General features: G+C 40.5%; 1 protein-coding gene across 3 annotated transcripts in view; it reads left to right on the top strand.

Annotated features, from left to right (window-relative positions):
- Nucleotides 1-1181: 1181 nt before the first annotated feature.
- LOC140837289 (nucleobase-ascorbate transporter 3-like) overlaps nt 1182-20819 on the top strand; it is a 28959-nt gene continuing 9321 nt past the window's right edge. The window contains exons 1-11 of one of the 3 annotated variants that reach the window (XM_073203405.1): nt 1182-1223; nt 1306-1503; nt 2138-2235; nt 2332-2508; nt 3527-3627; nt 3772-3847; nt 3944-4003; nt 4091-4275; nt 16144-16240; nt 16680-16766; nt 16878-16936. In XM_073203405.1, coding sequence (XP_073059506.1) covers nt 1335-1503; nt 2138-2235; nt 2332-2508; nt 3527-3627; nt 3772-3847; nt 3944-4003; nt 4091-4275; nt 16144-16240; nt 16680-16766; nt 16878-16936 — 1109 coding nt within the window. In that variant the 5' untranslated portion in view covers nt 1182-1223; nt 1306-1334. The other 2 variants (XM_073203406.1, XM_073203404.1) reach the window with 2 other exon arrangements.

The following is a 20819-nucleotide window of genomic DNA, read 5'->3' as shown; positions in this document are numbered from 1 at the left end:
TAGCGACGGTTTTATAAAACCGTCGCTAATTGGCGACGGGTTTTCAAAACTTCGTCGCTAATTAGCGACGGTTTATATTTTCATAAAATAAAAAAAATTAATAATGTAAAAAAAAAAACTTAGAATCGGACTATGCTAACAATATTAATGATCTTAACTAACACTTAAAAATTTACAAAAAATTAAAGCGAAAAAGTTTAACCTAAGTCGAAACTAAAATCGTGTAAGAGAGAAAAATTTTAAGTGGGGTGTATTCAATTCAGAGTTTTGATGACTTTTAATGACTTTTTTAAATGATAGACTTTTATGGATTTGATAAATTTTTATTGACTTTTATGGAATCTCACAGATTTATAAACAGATTTATGTGGATTTATGTAGATTTTTTTGCAAGACTTTTATAGACTTTTGTAGATTTTTTTTAATAGAATTTTATAAATTTTGTACTTAACTATAACATGTGATTTTTTATTAATTTCTTTGAACCAATAATTAATTGACATATATAACATATTCAATTTGAAATTATTTTTAATATTTATATTAATAAATAAATTTACTTATTTAAAAGTTAAATTGTTTAATCCTTACATGTATATATATGTGGGTTTATAAATTTACTTATTTAAAAGTTAAATTGTTTAATTTGAAAAGGTAAACTTTTTTGCTTTAATTTTTTGTAAATTTTTAAGTGTTAATTAAGATCATTAATATTGTTAGCATAGTCCGATTCTAAGTTTTTTTTAAAAAATTATTAAAATTAAATTTTTTTATTTTATGGAAATATTAAACCGTCGCTAATTAGCGACGCGTTAAAACAGCGTCGCTATTAGCGACGGTGTTTAACAGACCGTCGCTAATAGCGACGGTGTTTAAAACGCCGTCGCTAATTAGCGACGGTTTAATATTTCCATAAAATAAAAAAAATTAATTTTAATAATTTTTTAAAAAAAACTTAAAATTTATTTTATGGAAATAGTAGCGACGCTAATTAGCGACGGCTTTTGAAAAACCGTCGCTAATGTTTACCGTTTTTCACAAGTCAACGTTAACCTTAACGTCAGGATAATGGTAGGGACCAATTCGAGAATATTTTGAAAACATGAAGGATTAATTAAGCAGTCAAAAATCACGAGGGACTGAAACGGAAAAAGCTGTTAACGAGAAGGACGAAAATGGGCATTATCCCTGAAAATAATGTAGCTGAGTTGGGTTTGTGTACGGTACATTGCATCTTTAGTTCGAGTGTGTGTGTCGGTGCTATAAACTTGTTTTTTTAACTACGGGAAGTTATAATTTCCACAGCCCGAAAGAAGTATTAATCAAGGAGAAAGATGGTGGAGACGGGTAATCATCATCACCATCACCATCAGCCACCGCCGAGTCAGCCGCCACCGCCGGCGGTAGTAGCACCGCCACTTGGTTCTACAAGAGGGCCTCTGTTCCCACCTGCGGAACAGCTTCTGCAGCTCAATTACTGCATCCACTCCAACCCATCTTTCGGTTTGTAATTATTAAGCCAAAAGTCACCTGCACACACACACACACACAGAGAGAGTGGAGCTGTGTTTTACGCCGGTGTACTAGTGCTAATGCTGTTTTGTCTCTGGCTTATTATTTTATTTTGTGGGTTTTGTGTTATATTATCTTGTTGAAAAAAGGTTTGGTGAATTGTATTTCATTATTTTTAATCTTGTCAAAAGTGGAAGAAAGTGTATCCTGACTAAAATGGTCAAATCTTTTCAACGATGGACTGCCCTAGATGATGGAATCTTGTTTCGATTTTCTTTTGAATAAGAATCTATGATTCTTCTTGCTTTACTTGGTCCCTTGTGCTGAATTGTAACCAATCATAAATGTTGACCTTTTGTTTTCTAGGCGTATAAATTATACTATGGATTTTGTTGTCCATTGTCAATTTCCTGATTCGAACACTCATGTTCACATCCCCTGGTATACGGTCTTTTTTGGAATATGGACACATTTGGCAATCCTGACTCAGTTTTGATGCAACTGGTTTCACTCAGAATGGACTTTAGGTTTCATTCAGTGGATTGAGTGGGCAATAAAACCACAAAACAATAACCAAAAGTTATTTTGATGTATTTGAGCCGATTCTTTAATTCACGTATTGCAGTACAAACTGTGGCATTAGCTTTCCAACACTTCGTCGTCATGCTTGGAACAACTGTATTGATCGCCAATACAATCGTAACTCCGATGGGTGGCGGTTCTGTAAGTTTTTTGTAATGCTCACATTGTTGGGAGGCTTGATTAATTGTAGTGGTTTGTTGATGCTTTATAATGGAAATTTTCAAAATTTGTAAACAGGGTGATAGAGCTCGAGTGATTCAGTCATTGCTCTTTATGTCAGGAGTGAACACCCTTTTGCAAACGTGGTTTGGCACACGCCTTCCAACTGTGATGGGCCCTTCATTTTCCTATGTCATATCGGTGCTGGGAATTGTCAACGATATATCTAGTGATACATTTTCAGACGACCAACATGTATGTAAAATTTATTGTTAGATGTCACACGAGGGTGTTAAATTTTTTGCCTGTGTGCTTGCTCAAACACTCTATTGTCCCTCTTTTCTTTTTTAATGATATAGACTCCTGCACCGTTTCTTGCTTTGAAATTTACTATTGCCTTATTTATTGTAGCCATCTCTAAGGAGGTAAAATATCTTTAATCGGGTAGAAAAATTATTTCTTACTAGTGATTCTTAGAAATTAATCTTATGCTGTTCATATACGTCGATAATGCTTGTAATTAATCTGTTAGTGCAAACTTGATTGTAATTTTTTAAGCATTCGATGCAATTTCTTGGCTACAATTAAAAGTTCGGTTTTTATGTTTTTTTCTCTTCAACCTGATGTTTTATCCTACCATGAGGATCAATCCGTTCTTGTCTCAAAATGAATCAAGTTTTTCTTGTTAAATTGTCACCCAGTTTCGAGCTAGGTATATCTGTAGAAGTTGCCCTCTTTCTGAAATCCATATATATCTTTACAGCCTTTACATATCGTCATTTCTGGATGTAGTCATAGTCACCCTTTAGCATTAACATACATCCACGTTGACTTAGCTGTAGAATTCAAATATACAGATCGCTAAAGCACTCTTCAAGGAAGTGTTTGGTCCAAGAAAAGAAGAAAAATTGAAGAAGAATTTAGAAGGATAAAAGAGCAGCGAGATAGAGAATATATTTTCATTTCCTTGAGATTATACTGTTCCGTTCTAGCAATTCCATGACCTTATCAGTTTTAAGATTGTGTGTTTTTGGGTGATTCTGGTTCAGCATCAATACTTAAACTCTGGGCTTCCATTTACACATGTCAACCTTATGTTGCAACCTCAAACTTTATGTATTGACAAACATAGTTTTGGTCCTTTTGGAGAGCTGGTTAAGGACTTCTAGATTGTGCCATATGATGCCTTGGTCATATATACTTCTCCGACCCTTTTACCCTTGTTTTGACATGAAATTTTCTTTGAAATTGTTTTAAATATGGATGCTTCTAGAGGTTCACTCACTCCATAAGATCTATTCAAGGAGCATTGATAGTGTCATCGTTTGTGAACATCATACTCGGATATAGCAGTGCCTGGGGAAAGCTTACCAGGTAAACATATTTATATTCTCCGTTCTTCTTGTGCATTTAACTTTAGTAGGCGTTATTTACCCTAACTTACATGCAGCAACTTTGGACTATTTGTTAGTTTTCTCTTTTTTGTCTCTTTTCTTGATCAACTTTATCGCCTTCCAGGTACTTTAGTCCAGTGATTATAGTGCCAGCTGTCTGTGTGGTAGGTCTTGGTTTATTTGCTAGAGGCTTTCCTCAGGTATTTTGTATTCTTCTCGCAAGCTTCATCAAAGTAAATAATGATCAATACAAGAATTTTATTTGGCTCAAGCTTGTCTCTTTGCACTCCGTGCAGCTTGCTAATTGTATAGAAATTGGCCTACCCATGTTGATTTTGCTTATTGTCTCTCAACAAGTAAGATTTCATTTTGCTTGTGAGAATTTATGTCTCTATTCTCTTCTAATTGGGAAAATTTCAAGAATAAATATATACTACATGCAGTACCTGCAACACATCCATTCAGTTGCTCGACCTATGGTGGAGAGATATGCTTTGCTTGTGTGCGTTGGAGTTGTCTGGGCTTTTGCTGCAATTCTCACTGTTGCGGGTGCGTACAACAATGTTCGTGAGCAGACTAAATTAAGCTGCCGCACGGACCGTTCTTATCTCATGTCGTCTGCTCCATGGTAAGCCTATATTGAGGTGTGGGACCTGAGATCCTCATCTTAGTATCATGCAGTTGTCATTAATTTTGGTCAACAACGTTTATTTCAATTGTTAAGATGGGCATATTAACGGTGACAGTCTCCACGACTAAACACAACAATACATAATTACTAATAAGTGCACACAATGCATAATATAAGTTTCAAGAACAGTGGTTTACATGGAGACAGACTCCTCCAAACTAGCTGAATCCTTTCATTTTAATGAAAGGCCAATCTGAACTATTTCCAAGACTGACTATCCTTCATCATTGACCAAGTTGCTCAGCTTCAAAGCCTATCTACAAGAAAACTATCCAAGGTGATGAGTTGGTCCCCTGAAGCTGGATGTGAGCGGTTGACATGTATGCCATGTAGCATGAGAAATTCTAGGAAATGGACAACATAACATGTTTCTGCAATAGTGTGCAACAGTTTATAAAGTTGAGGTATGATGCAGTATTCATGCTTAAGGAACCACACGTGTCCAAATAAAAATATGGGTGATTTCCACACTCATCTGATCGATCATATTGGGGATATACTCCTATCGTAGCTCAAAGCAAACATCAACTAAGACTACTATGCGGAATAAAGTCCCACTGGATCATACACATCCTAGATTATAACCCATCACTTTCTCCAGATATGCAAAACCCCTTTAATCCAGACATTATCATCAATTCGAGGTGCTAAATATCAATCAAGGTAATTATACTATGTGAATCATGGAGTCGAACATCCTGTGTACATGTATAATCCATAAATTATTCGAGATGAGAATCATTACTCATTCAATCATATCATCTCATTATCCCGAAGTAGAACCATGTTAACAAGTACCGATTTCTTCACATAGGTAGACAAGTAATGCACTTACTGTTGGGGCACCGTTTTCTCGTACCTAAGACGCAACAAAAGTTTAAAATTTTTGTTTTGACATTCGAAACAGTCTTTGGGTGTCGTATGTTTTAAAATCATTCATAGGATGTTTAGATTGTTACCTTTGCGCATCAATCGCTGGCTCCAAACTCTTCCGAGTTTTAAGCGGAGATGGTCCTTCTTATAAATCCCTACGAACGGATCTCCCTCCTGTTGATCGTCAAATCCGGTCTATGATCAGAGATTGTTTTCCTTGTTTGGATTGCACTAGTAATCGCAAACAAAGTTTAGCATTGAGACTGGATTGTCCGAATTTCCAAAATTCGGAGTCAGTGCAGCAGCACGGGGCGCGGCCGTGGAAGAAAACCAATTGGTCGAAATTTATTCTCCACAAAAATGAGATGGGCGAGATTTGCTATGAAAGAAGGAAGGATCTTTGTTGAATTTTGTGTGCAAAAATTTCTCTTGTTTATTATGCCCCTTCTGGTGTATTTATAGAGTGCGATTTCTGATCCCATCAAGAGTCCTTACAAGGATTATTATTTCACTATAATAAAATTCTCATATTATTTATATTATATCATGTGTTTATCAACCTTTGATAATACATGATATATTAATATTATATATATACATATTTTATAACTCCATATAAAGTGTATATACATATATATATATATATATATATATATATAAATAAACATTAATACATTTATACATGCACAATCAATGCATGCATAGACATGTTAATCCATTATTTAATTTATATAATTAACTCATTAGTTAATTAATTCTAGACTCCTGTAAACTTTTTATAAGAATTTGTACACGAGTAGACACCACCACTAGTACCATCCTTTAATCATTAAATTCTATTGTTCATATAATAAAAACCAAAAATTTCAAAGATCAAAATTTTCATTTACCATATTGGAAAACTGCCAGTTTAGTGAATCCTTCACCAAAACAGGCAACCATTATCCTTCCTTAATTAGCAATTATGATAACTTCAATTTCTTCCATCTTATGAGATCAACTTATAAATTCCTTTATAAGCATTCTGTTTGATCTTCATCAAACTATAGTCGCCAATTTCAACTCCTTGAACTTTGACTTTCTCAACGGGAGCACATAGCCTGATACTTGTGTGATCCTCAATGGTTCAAGGGTACAGCTAGCCATGAGTTCACGTCTCCATATGATTCAGAATAACTTTTATTCTTATTCGAGCTTACTCTAATTAGCCCAATTCTTTTCATCAACTCCTTGATCAATAATGTCAGAACTCGTTGCTGATTGCACCCATCGGATCATGGTAATAATGTTTAGTAGCATCGCCCCATAATCCCCTAGGTATCGCTGATAATGCTTGCAAGAACCTTAAGTCATGGTTAGCTGACAGTATGGTCCTTTCAATACATATATCCCGATCGAATCTGTAACTATTGATATATCGAGAGTTGCATATGAATTTGATAACGATATGATTTATTTTGAGTATTAACAGTGGTATGAAATGTGCAATTAGGAAAGCACCTTTCCCTAAAGCACATATCTTGCTCTGGCCAGAGGCTTCTTGCACTGTTAACTTATGAGATTACATTGCATAACTTCACCCATAGGCAAATGGTGAATTCCTGACTAAAATGCATTTGTTCCTACGTATTTCGAAACTACAACTAACCTCGCCACCCGATAACCCTCAATTGAGTCGGTAAACAGATCAAAGTGCATGCTAGTATATATGACCCTTACATTGTCCCGGGTCAAAGGACTAATGGTGTATAACCATAACTGCGGACTACTCCACTCGATAAGTGAGAACTACTTGAACAGTTCGAGGTAGGGTTGTTCAGTGCATCATCATGATGACTCATCTGTTTAGATGGACATCTCCATGCCCTTGCACGTAAAACATGGCGTATACATTACATATGTTAGTCTAGAGCTTAAGCAACTTTTATCCTTATTTTAGGCGTTTGATTCGACAAGGAGCTCGTTTTGAATATAAAGTACACCTTCTAATGATTTTCAGGGTCTTACGTTGCGAGGCAGACCTCATGGTACCTATTGTATATTTAAAGACTTTATCTATGCAGCTTGGATGAGTATACAAATAAAGCATAATGACATAATTGAATAAAATCGTAAAACATTATTATCGTTTTACATTAGTGTCAATAAAAGTCCAAGCGACAAGTTGACTTGCTGGGCATACTCTTAACACTTACCACGTAATATTGTTAGCCTAGAGGCGACCTGTGTTACCCAAAATATAGTACCTGCCAAATGTTACGGATCATAGCATACTTTAAACTTGTTGGCCTAGGCTGGATTGCTCGAGGCATCTTATAATAGTATCAAATTCATGGTCAATAACTTGTTTAGCCAATGGTTTTATGGCATAGCTCTAAAATTCTGGATTTAAAAGCAATATGCTCCCACAACATTTTCAGCTATTCATCGATAATCACACTTTTAGCATAATTAACCCTATTAAAGTATAGAGATGCAGCTATACGGGCAAACAATAAACATAGCTTCAATCATATAGTTAATGTGGCAAACTAAACTCTACGTAAGCCTCTTTCTATCAACATATCCATTTTAGAAGCAGAGATTGTTACGCTCAATTGCCACAACATCAATAATGTACAAAGCATCATGATAACTTGAGATATTTACCATTTACTGACATAACAACCTTACTTGAGAACAGAATGCGTAACAGTATCATACCAATTAGCTTTTAACAACTTTGAAACTTGACAAACAAACAATCAATTATGTAACAATAGCATCAAAGCTACGGAAAAGGTAACAATCTTCTTACCTCGAGCATGGCTTGGTGTTAGACCCTTAAAGTTGGCTCGATTTCATGGCATGAATGCGTGCCATGAAGCAAAGTGTTGATGCCTAACACTTAGTTATGTCCTACATAACTTAGGCATATTGAGTTGGCAAAGTATATGAACAAGTTGGCACATTGTGGGGATGTGTTTGGTGCAGAAAAGTTGTTGGCAATAGTGAGCTTGGTTGCCATTTCGAGTTGGCTGATTTGGGAACACATGGCAGTCATTTCTGATGGCTTGAAGCAGTTGTTGGGAGTTAGAGACACTTGGCAACATTCAGAAACAAGTGACATGCAGACAGGGCAGTTGTGCATGGCAGTTACACTTGGCTCCATGCAGATTTGACAGGTGTCCTAGACAGTTAGTTTCGGTTTTCTGCATTGTATTGTGTTTATATGCTTTGGCCTTGAGTTGCACAAGGCATTCACGAGTGTGAGCCTTCTTTGTGTGCAAACCTAGGCTTCCTTTTGTAATTCTGAATGAGGATGAATGCAAAGGTTGGGCATTGCCCGTAATTCGTTGTGTGCTTTACATTCTGCACGTTTTGGCTTGGTTTGCTTGGCTCTGTGAGTTCGTTATTCCACTAAATAATTAAACACGAGTGTTGAAAGGTTAGCTGATTGAATCAGTGCGTGATTCAAGCCGCACAAGGGTTAGGAACTCGAGAAAACGTTGCTGCGTGAATAACCCCTGTGACAGTTGGTATCAGAGCCAGGTTTGCTCGAATTTGTTGAAGTTGCAGACGATCAAATCATGGCAGATTCGTCTAGCACTTCAGGAACGAACAATACTTCGGCGCGGGATCGTATTCTAGAACTTGAAACTAGAATGCGAAGGATCGAAGGGCTCCTTGGTGTTCCAACCGGATCACCCACAGAGACGCTTTACCAGCAAGTTGAAGGATTGCATGCTATTGCATATTCAAATGTTGGTAGCATTGCAGATCTGACGGAATTTGTGGAACGAAGAATGGTGTCTGTTGGAGAAGATCTCGAATCAAAATGTGATGGATTCGAACTTGAGTTGAATTTGTTGAAGAAGGCCGTTGGTGCTGGAACGACCGGACATGCATCTGCTTCAACAAAGTTCAAAGTCCATGATCCTAAGCCATTTGGTGGAAAACGCAGTGCCAAAGAGTTGGAAAACTTTCTGTGGGACATGGAAACTTATTTCCAGGCTGCCAAAGTCCCTGATTAAGAGAAAGTCGATCACAAGCATGTATTTGATCGAGGATGCAAAGTTATGGTGGCGGGCTCGTTTATCTGATGATGCTAGTGCAAACCGTGACAAGATTGAGACATGGGAGACCCTAAAACGAGAATTGAAAGAGCAGTTCTTGCCTAGCAATACTTCGTGGCTTGCTAGGGAGTCACTTCGAAAATTGAAGCATTCTGGAACTACTCGGGATTATGTGAAGGATTTCAGTTCGTTGATGTTGGATGTGAGAGATATGTCCGAGGAAAACAAACTCTTCAATTTCCTCGCAGGATTGCAACCTTGGGCTCAAGCTGAATTGCGAAGGCAAGGAGTCAAAGATTTGCCATCCGCCATTGCTGCTGCCGATAGGTTGGTCGATTTCAAAGCTATTGGTGCTAGTGATGTTCCGAAGCGAAATGATGCGAAAGACAAAGGCAAGCCTAAGTTTGTCAAATCTGACAAATTTAGGAAAAATAAGAGCAAGAAAGGCGGTGAAAACATCACCAAAGAGACCAAGGAAACTTATGTCTTTGATAAAACGAAGCGTGGATGCTTCATATGCAATGGTGACCACCGAATGCGAGATTGTCCAAAGAAGGAGAAACTATCTGCATTGGTGGCCGAAGAGGAGAAGACGCAGAAGGATGATGGTCCCTCGTTGGTGAATCCTTTACAATGGTTGGGCGCTCTACATGCTAATTCGTCTCAGTCTAAGGGCTTAATGTATGTAAAAGCCCTCATCAATGGTCGTGAGATTATGGCCATGGTGGACACAGGTGCAACACATAACTTTGTTGCTGAAAGGGAAGTTAGTCATTGGGTTTGAAACTTGCCCAACACACGAGTCAAATAAAGGCAGTGAATTCTGAAGCAAAGCCAATCAAGGGGGTGACCAATGTGGAACTTAAGGTGGGGAGTTGGTCCGGACAATGCGGTTTGATGGCTGTTCCTCTTGATGACTTTGATGTCATCCTAGGCAATGAATTCTTGGTTGCGGCTCAAGTTGAAGTGATGCGACACTTGGGTGGATTATTGATTGCGGATGTCAATAATCTTTCTTTCGTGAAAGGGGTGTACGATGTGACTACAATCTCTGGAAAGAAGGCAGGTCTGATTTCGGCCATTCAAATTGAGAAGGGCTTGAAACATGGTGATGTTACCTATGTTGCAGCCATGGTCGAAATTAAGCCTGATGTGTACCAAGAAGTGCCCGATGCAGTTGCTGTTATACTTGAGCGATTCCATGACATAATGCCCGTGGAGTTGCCCAGGTCCTTGCTGTAGTATCCCGATGCCTAATTGGAGTTAATTATTGGATTAATTATATTTCAGTGAGATCGGAAGGACCGAACAGGGTTCGGATCGTCCGATCAGGGTTCGGATCGTCCGAGACAGGTGGCTGGACACGTGGAAGACATGCAGGATTCGGATCGTCCGATCAGGATTCGGATCGTCCGATCAGGGTTCGGATCGTCCGAGACAGGTGGCTGGACACGTGGAAGACATGCAGGATTCGGACCTTCCGATCAGGGTTCGGATCGTCCGAAGTGTGCCGGATCGGATCTTCCGAAGTGGATCGGATCTACCGATCGTTGTCTATAAATAGAGGCGCGAGGCTTCATTTTTTACTCGCCAATTCCGAGTGTTCCAGAGCGTTTTAGTCGTTTCTGATGGGTTTCTAGTCTTTTCCCGAGGTTCAGGCACTAGCAGAGAGCTACTGGTTTTGTAGCGGAGCTGTGCTCTAGTTGGGAGCTAGCGGCATCAGTGGGCTGACTACGGACGCAGGCTTGATTCTAGGGCTGATTGCTAGGATCTACTGGTTTGAGTTACGAAAGTACTATCCGAGATAGCAGGATTGATTATGCTTTACTATGTGTTGCATGTTTATATGTTGCATTATTATCTGTCATATGATGCATGGTTTATTATGCGGCATTTGCATAATCATGTTGAGCCTGATTATCTTTGAGATAGCCTGTTGAGAGGGTGCTCAGCCCTCGTTTGTTGTGGATGGTTGGACCCCGTTGGCCGACGGTGGTCAGGTCACCGGTATATCCACAGGTTTATTTTGGTATGGGAGCCACCTCCTGGTGCGACGGCGCAGAGTGCTACATACCTTGACGTCATTTACCTGAGCAGTATTTCGTTATACCCAGATCCTGGTATCCAGTACATTTTGCATACATGCATGTCATAGTCTTGTATACTCATGCTTTCGGTGCTGAGCGTTTTATGCTCACGTCCTCGGTTTATCTCTGTTTTGGACACCCTATTCGATGGGGCAGGTCTCAGGTTGGACGGTCCAGGAGGGAGCGGTCAGGGAGCTGACAGAGGTTGACCTGTAGTTGTTGGTATTTGTTCTTGGAATTTAGTTCGATCTGGTTGTTTAAGTATTTTGTACTTACAGATTCGATTGGGTTGTATTACTGTTTTTCCGCTGTTTACCTGATTCAGTTTTAAATGTTAATTTTGCTTCCTTAAGTTCTGATTAGTAGGTGATTCTGGAACGGGTCACTACACTTGCCACCCCGACGTGCTGTTGATCATAAGATTGAATTGGAACCGGGTGCAGTGGTGCCTGCAAAGGCTCCGTACCGAATGAGTCCCTCGGAACTTGTTGAGCTGAGGAAACAATTGACTGAGTTGTTGGATTGTGGGATGATTCAACCATCTAAGGCTCCTTTCGGATCACCGGTGCTGTTCCAAAAGAAACAGGATGGGACGCTAAGGATGTGTATCGATTATAGGGCTTTGAATAAGGTTACTATAAAAAATAAGTACCCTATTCCAAATGTCCTAGATTTATTTGACAAACTGTCAAAGGCGAGATACTTCACGAAGATCGATCTAAGATCAGGTTATTGGCAAGTGAGAATTGCTGAAGGAGATGAGGCAAAGACCACTTGTGTCACAAGGTACGGTTCTTACGAATTTCTTGTGATGCCTTTCGGTCTTACAAACGCTCTGGCGACGTTTTGCAACCTGATGAATGATGTACTATTTGAGTACTTGGATCGTTTTGTGGTTGTGTATTTGGATGACATCGTGGTATATAGTGAGTCTTTGGAAGATCACTTGATGCATTTGACTGATGTATTCTCACGCCTTAGAGATTACGAGTTGTATGTGAAAAAGGAGAAGTGTGAATTCTGTAGGGATCAGATTACTTTCCTTGGACATGTGATAAGCCATGGAAAGGTTCAGATAGATAAAAAGAAGGTGCAAGCGATTGTTGATTGGTCTGTCCCGACGAAAGAATCTGAGTTAAGGTCCTTCTTGGGCTTAACCAATTACTACAGGAGATTCATTATGGAGTATTCTCGGATTGTTGGACCATTGACTGACTTATTGAGGAAAGACAACAAATATGTTTGGTCGGTTCAGTGTGTGGAGGCATTTGAAACTCTCAAGAAGGCATTGTGTCAGAACCCGTGTTGAGATTGCCTGAGTTTGACAAGCCATTTGAAGTGTTTACAGATGCATCGGACCGTGATTTGGGTGGAGTTCTTATGCAAGAACGACACCCCATTGCCTTTGAAAGTCGGAAACTGAAGGATGCCGAGGTGAGGTACACGACTCATGAAAAAGAAATGATGGCAGTAGTGCATTGTTTGGAGGTGTGGAGACATTATTTGCTTGGCACAAAGTTTGTTGTAATCACAGACAATGTGGCCAACACTTATTTTCAGACTCAAAAGAAGTTGACTCCGAAACTAGCACGCTGGCAAGAATTCCTGAGTGGAGTTCGATTTTCAGTTGGTTCACAAGGCCGGGAAGCATAATGAAGTTGCTGATACTCTTAGTCGAAAATCTGTACATGACTATGTAGCAGCATTGACAGTGATTGAGTCGGATTTCTTGGGCAGAATTCGTGAGGCATCTCCTCTTGACAAAGTGTATCAGAAGTTGATTGATCAAGTGCGGAATGGAGAGATTCGTAAGTACTGGATCGAAGATGAGCTTCTGTTTGCCAAGGGAAATAGGGCTTATGTTCCAAGCGGCCCTCTTCGAAAGGAATTACTTCGAGAAACACATGATCCACAATGGGCTGGTCACCCAGGTGTTGCTCGAATGTTGGCCTTGTTGTCTCGGACTTATTATTGGCCAAAGATGGAAGAAGATGTGGAACATTATGTCAAAACTTGTCTTGTTTGTCAACTGGACAAGACGGAAAGATTGAAAGAAGCAGGATTGTTGCAACCATTACCTATCCCCGAGCGGCCGTGGCAGTCCGTCTCTATGGATTTCATTCTTGGCTTTCCAAAAGTGAATGGTTTGGCTTGCATTCTCGTTGTGGTGGATCGCTTTACAAAGTATGCAGTATTCATCGGTGCTCCAAAGGTATGCTCCGCTGAACTTACTGCCGAATTGTTTTTCAAGAATGTTATCAAATACTTTGGTGTTCCGCAAGATATTGTGAGTGATAGGGACACAAGGTTCACGGGAAGGTTCTGGACTGCTTTGTTCAACATGATGGGTTCGGAGTTGAAATTCTCTACTGCCAATCATCCTCAAACTGATGGGCAGACTGAGAGAATGAATCAGTTGTTGGAAGAATACATGAGGCATTATGTGACAGCAAGTCAGCGTAATTGGGCAGATTTGCTTGACGTTGCACAATTCTCATATAATTTGCACAAGTCATCGACTACTGGTTTGAGTCCCTTTGAGTTGTTGTATAGCTTTCAACCAACAACACCTCATGAAGTTGCTTTGCAGAAAAGTGGGGGTGATTGTCCTACTGCTTATCGGTTTGCAAGAGCAAAGCAAGAGTTGTTGGATGAAGCAAAGGATAGCTTGGCCAAAGCCCAACGCAGAATGAAGAAGTATGCGGACAAAGGTCGAAGGGATGTTGAATTCCAGGTTGGTGAGCGAGTTCTTTTGAAGTTAACTCCTCAAATTTGGAAGAAAATCAGTGCAAAGACGGTGCATCGTGGGTTGGTTCCTCGGTATGATGGTCCCTTCGAAGTTATGACTAAAGTGGGGAAAGTTGCCTACAGGTTGAAGCTGCGTGATAGGTTGAAGATTCATCCAACTTTTCATGTGAGTTTTCTGAAGAAGTTTCAGGAAGATCAGACTAGAGTGCAGATAAGTCGTGCACCGCCAGTTGTTCGGTATGAGTTTGATCGAAAAGTTGAACGAATTTTGGATGACAGAGTTTTGGGTCAAAGTAAGAAGAATCGAAGAGTTGATTACTTAGTCCAGGTGGGTGGGTGATTCTGAGACGGATGCTACTTGGATCCGAAATGTTAATCTATGGCAATTTTAAAATGAGATTGCTGAATATGAAACAAGGAAGAGCTTGCTAGGGGTTTCGACGAGGACGTCGAGTTCTTCTAGTGGGGGTGGTTTGTTAGACCCTTAAAGTTGGCTCGATTTCATGGCATGAATGCGGAGTGCCATGAAGCAAAGTGTTGATGCCTAACACTTAGTTATGTCCTACATAACTTAGGCATATTGAGTTGGACAAAGTATATGAACAAGTTGGCACATTGTGGGGATGTGTTTGGTGCAGAAAAGGTGTTGGCAATAGTGAGCTTGGTTGCCATTTCGAGTTGGCTGATTTGGGAACACATGGCAGTCATTTCTGATGGCTTGAAGCAGTTGTTGGAAGTTAGAGACACTTGGCAACATTCAGAAACAAGTGGCATGCAGACAGGGCAGTTGTGCATGGCAGTTACACTTGGCTCCATGCAGATTTGACAGGTGTCCTAGACAGTTAATTTCGGTTTTCTGCATTGTATTGTGTTTATATGCTTTGGCCTTGAGTTGCACAAGGCATTCACGAGTGTGAGCCTTCTTTGTGTGCAAACCTAGGCTTCCTTTTGTAATTCTGAATGAGGATGAATGCAAAGGTTGGGCATTGCCTGTAATTCGTTGTGTGCTTTACATTCTGCACGTTTTGGCTTGGTTTGCTTGGCTCTGTGAGTTCGATATTCCACTAAATAATTAAACACGAGTGTTGAAAGGTTGGCTGATTGAATCAGTGCGTGATTCAAGCCGCACAAGGGTTAGGAACTCGAGAAAACGTTGCTGCGTGAATAACCACTGTGACACTTGGGAAGGTACAACTCTGGGGGGTTAACGCCCTCCAGCCCAAAAGTACCATTGTTCAATGGAGAGCCGATTGGGAGTATGGTTATGGAGGAAATGGCTTTGAAAGTGCTTAATGCTTAACTGGTGTTTTCATAGGACTGTTTCACTAGCACATACAATAAGTTCAGTGAAATGCAACATCTTTGACAACTTGAACTTCATCGCCTGCTGGAGATGGCCAGAATTTGAAATGCTTTGGCTGTTCAGCTTGGTTTTGATAATGTGATTCATATATGGCCATGCTAAACATCTATGTACTTATCCATGCCAGAAGAAATACAAATTTATGGGTTTATGTTACGTGCTTGCGAGATGGATCTTGTAATGTGGCAGTTAACCACGTAGTCGTGATAATCCAGCGAGTAATTGTGCTTGTTAGATTTTCATCTTCGTCGACCTATGGTGGTGAATGTGTGATGAGGCTCGATTGAGAGAACCTCCGATCTCGTGAACTCTATTTTGAGTGAAATTTCTGATAATTCCTTATTCATCAAAGCCAGATTAAATACAAAAGATTCATCTTATCCAAGACTCCTACGGTTAAGCAAAATTAAAAAAACAAACCATCTAATCTATCACTGTGTAATCCACACGAACTGAATGATAAGGATAAACCAAATAAGAGAAAGACCCTAGCCTAATCCTCCTGCTTGAAAGGGCTATGCGTGAAATGATGATAAACCCGAGCTGGCGGGCCTTGATTGTTTTGCTGATGCTCGGCCGTGACAGTTTAACTGATCAAAATGTGTGCATGGGGTTTCAGGGCCTTACATAGGGATTATGGGTCGTGGAATATACTTTTCTTGGTTTTACTTAATTTCAGGGTCAAGATTCCATATCCTTTCCAGTGGGGTACACCAATATTCAGAGCAAGTCATGTATTTGGGATGATGGGTGCCGCTCTTGTTTCTTCTGCAGAGGTTTGTTGATCCTTTTCCAAAACTCTTAAGGTGCATGATATGGTGTCCCTACTTTACCTTATTCAGCAAGGAAGTACCTAGATCTAAACATGTTGTCCTTATTAGGAAACACAAAAATTCCAGTCGAATCTTTTGCTGATTTTGCAAAATGCCCCAAATTTGTTTTTTAAAATATCCTTCAGTCCATATTATACTTTTTACTCCTAAATTTACAAAAGAACATTTCAGAAACATCCTTTATATACAAACATTTACAGTACATGCGCAGGAGACTAGTATTGGTTATTGATGAAAACTATTTGGATGCCGCATTACTAATTATCATGGTATATTAGAATTTGGCAATGTCATTCGGATTCAGTTTTTTTTTGATAATTTTAATGCAGTCGCACTTCGAGTTTTATTTGCTTTTAAGTGCTATGATTACTGTCATTTGCAGTCTACTGGAACATTTTATGCTGCAGCCCGGCTGGCTGGTGCTACTTCACCTCCTGCATATGTCCTAAGCCGGAGCATTGGTCTACAGGTCTTAGCTCATGAAAGCTAGTGATTTTGTTTCGCTGTTTTCTGATAAAGGGTATATTTTAACCCTTTATGATGATTGATGATGTGAAACTGTTCCGTGTTTCATTTTCAGGGTATAGGCCAGCTGCTTGAAGGAATCTTTGGTTCCATTGTTGGGACGACAGCTTCTGTGTAAGATCTGATGCCATTCTTGAATTATTTACTTTCTCACATCTGTTTTTGGTTCGACTTTTTCCCGCAACTAGTACTTTGTGTACATGTGTAAGTTTTTTTCGTAAAGAGGGGAGATGAGAAAAACAAAATAAACTCCAAGTGTCTGGCAATTCGCTCTCTTTCTTCTCCACCCCATCTCATCAAGTGTCAATCTCAGATACCTCGTTAGTTATAGAAATTGTGATAGTTGGGAACCTGTAAAATCTCCTGCTAAAAGCAATAGTGCCTCCATAGGACTCCTTCCTCGTCTCAAGGTAAACTAGCTGGGAGCCTGGGACTATTTGCCGGCATGGCAAACTGGACGATCGTATTGAAGAATTGTAGGGGGCCACATGCTGCATCTCACAAGCCAATGGAACCTATTACTGTTTTTAGCAAGATGTGCTAGGCCTGCTTTCTCATGGGCTAGGCACGTGATCCATTAGATATCTCTTTTTTTTGATAAGAAACTATTTATTGATACCAAATATTAAACGTTTACATAGCGTAGTGGATAAGCTATCCACGCTCAACGCCACGAAATGTAACTAGGGTCTAGTCAAGAACAAATAAAACACCAATCCCTCACAAGATCCGTTAATAATAGATGCTGAAACGCGGGTATGGTCAATGTCCATCTCGCCACTCTGAGTCGAATTGTCTCCCACAAGCTATCTGAAGACTCTTCTAAGAGGTTGAAAATTCTGTTATTCCGCTCCAGCCAAACCGACCAAAATACGCAATGCACAATAATGCTCCAAAAACGGCCGAGGTCCTTTCCTTGTAGGTAACCATGATCGATAACGAACATATCTCTTGAATGTATCGGAAAAGTCCATTGAAATCCCAAATGTTCCATTACCTTGATCCAAATTCTTCTTGTGAAAGAGCAGTGGATCAATAGGTGATCTTGATTCTCTTCATCACTTTTACACAAGGCGCACCACTGAGGACATAAAGCGTTAGTCCGATTCCGTTTCTGCAATTTGTCACTTGTTTGTAGTTTTTCCAACGCAACTATCCAGGAGAACACTTTTACCTTTTGAGGGATAGGTACTTTCCAAATTTTTGCAATGAAGGGGAAAGGTGTACTAGGAAGATGATTAAAAAAAGAAGAATAGAGAGAATAAACGGAAAAAATACCCGAAGAGTCCCCTAACCAAACCCTGATGTCCCTAACCCCAACACTCAAAGAGACTGAATGAAGAATCCCAGAAAGAGAAGTGAATTCTCCCAACTCGATATCGTTCAACCCTCGCCTGAAACGCACATCCCACTGAATAATAACGTTATTACCCAGACTAGCAGAAACCGAGTAAAAATGGTTGATTGATTTATTAGTAGACACAGATAAAAGAAAAAGACGCGGAAAACAATCTTTAAGAGCACACAAACCCACCCATCTATCCTCCCAAAACCGAAAAAGATTCCCACCCTTAAGGACCGAGCCAATCAAATGCTGACAAAGCGGATGTGTCCGAGAGATGTACTTCCACGGGCTTCTAAACGTTGAGTTTCTTGTGACTCTCAAATCCCAACCATTTTCCTGAAAGCCGTAAATACTTCCCACCACTCTTTTCCACAAAGGACTATCCTCGACCGCGCATCTCCACCACCATTTCCCGAGTAATGCCTTATTCCTTAACCGAATGTTACCTAAGCCTAAACCTCCCTTGTCTTTCGGTTTGCATACCTGAGTCCAATTAATAACATGACAATGCGACTCTCCATCAGGTCCGTCCCACAAGAAATTCCTCATCAATGTTTCCATTTGGTTCGCTACCCGGTTTGGGACCATGAATAAAGACATAAAGTAAGTAGGTAGAGCACTTAACACCGACTGGATCAGAGATGACCGTACGCACCAATGCCCTTCTTCGAGATGATCCTCCCCCTCTAATGTTCCATGAACAAATCTTCATAACGAACGAGAGGTACCCTTCGAAGTCGATCCTTTCTCATAGTTTACTCCGCTCTTCAACCTAACAAGCTCTCTGCTTAGCTTACCCGAAGCTTTGATAACAATTTTATCAGCTATCGAATGGTTGTTGTCTATCCCTGGATTCATTGATTCATTTGTTTCCACTTTCCCTTCAAATCCCGAATGAGTAACTCTGTCGGACCCCGGGTTATCATGAACAATTGATTGGCCCCCTCCTAAAAACCCACTAGACTGACCCAAAGCAATGAAAGACGCGGGGAAAAAAGAGTGTAGAGAAAAAGGATGCTTAGTATACGATGAAGGGAAGCAAGAAAGTACCTTACCCGCTGTAGGTTTAGTGTTACCGTGAATCGAAGGTTGATTGTGAGGCTGCTCATTGTCATCCTGAGGAAACAGCCCCTGGATATCCGCTACCACTTCATCAATATTTGCCTGCATCTCGGATTGGGAAGAGAAGAGGCTACCAGTCTCGGTGGAATCAAAACCGTCTTCCAAATAATCATCTTCGGGATGTTGTGGTAATCATATACAAAGCTTCTTATATCCAAAAAAATCTGTAAATTAATGACCAAAAAGCACGTGAAAAGTTTTATGGGAAGTATACAACTTAATTATCAAACACTCCCAAACAATATTCTGCCTTTGGTGATCAAAATAAAGAAACTTGATGCAACTTGTCAACCCTAGAGAGAGAAATTTTTGAAAATGTTCTCCTCTTGCTCATGAAGTGTGGCGGCAGATTACTCCATAACCCACCTTTTCCCTCGTGCCTCCGGCGTCCTTGACCATGGCGCCGGCAGTCGGTGGCGTCCTACCCTTCTGTTTTTTTCTTCGTCTTTCGTCCCGTTTTCTTTCCTGTTGTAAGTGACCAACGCAGGCATCCGACCACCTTCGCTGTTGGACTTTGTCTATCAATTCAGCCCTTGTTTCTTCATCGTTTCTCTGCCCTTATGTTGTTGCTGCTACCTCGTTCGGTATTTTAATTGAGAATCACACTTCCGTGATTATTTCTTCTGGTTCGCTGAACTCAAGTAACGCTACGGGGATGTACGCTCCGAGCCGGGATGTGAGGCCCAGGGCCGAAGAGGGCGGGGGGTGATCGCCGGTGCCATCAGTTGCACGGACAATGAGCGGCTCCTGGCAGGGTTTCTAGGTGGAGGGAACATGAATGAACCGGCCCACACGGGAATGAGATGGATTCCGAGACTGTTCAATGTAATAGACTGTACAGTTGAAGAGGGCTTAAAAGATTTAATTTGTACTACTCATATCAAGAAGGTGCATCTTCTTTTCGGTAGCTCATCACAAAAGAACTCCAAAGTTAAGCGTGCTTAACTTGGAGCAATTTTGGGATGGGTGACCTCCTGGGAAGTTTCTCAGGGTGCGTGTGAGTGAGGACATAAGCACGCTGGAAAGACCTGTCTTGATACAGTGAGGACAGTCGTCGAATCTGGGGCGTTACAAGTGGTATCAGAGCCTACCTCTCTGAGTACCGTGTGGTTCGGTGACGAACCAAGCGGAAGCTGGTGGGCATGTGATGCCCGGGGCCGAAGAGGGCTGGGGGTGATCGCCGGTGCCATCAGTTGCACGGACAATGAGCGGCTCATTGGCAGGCTTCTAGGTGGAGGGAAAATGAATGAACCGACCCACACGGGAATGAGAGGGATTCCGAGACTGTTCAATGTAATGGACTGTACAGTTGAAGAGGACTTAAAAGATTTGATTTGTATTATTATCTCAAGAAGGTGCATCTTCTTTTCGGTAGCTCATCACATAAAAACTCCAAAGTTAAGCGTGCTTGACTTGGAGCAATTTTGGGATGGGTGACCTCCTGGGAAGTTTCTCAGGGTGCGTGTGAGTGAGGAAATAAGCACGCTGGAAAGACCTGTCTTGATACAGTGAGGACAGTCGTCGAATCTG

The sequence above is a fragment of the Primulina eburnea genome, chromosome 7 (genome assembly GCF_022965805.1).
Source record: "Primulina eburnea isolate SZY01 chromosome 7, ASM2296580v1, whole genome shotgun sequence".
NCBI classification, from domain to species: domain Eukaryota; kingdom Viridiplantae; phylum Streptophyta; class Magnoliopsida; order Lamiales; family Gesneriaceae; genus Primulina; species Primulina eburnea.
Note: the sequence above shows the minus strand (reverse complement) of the source record. Positions and strands in the feature narration are given on the sequence as shown.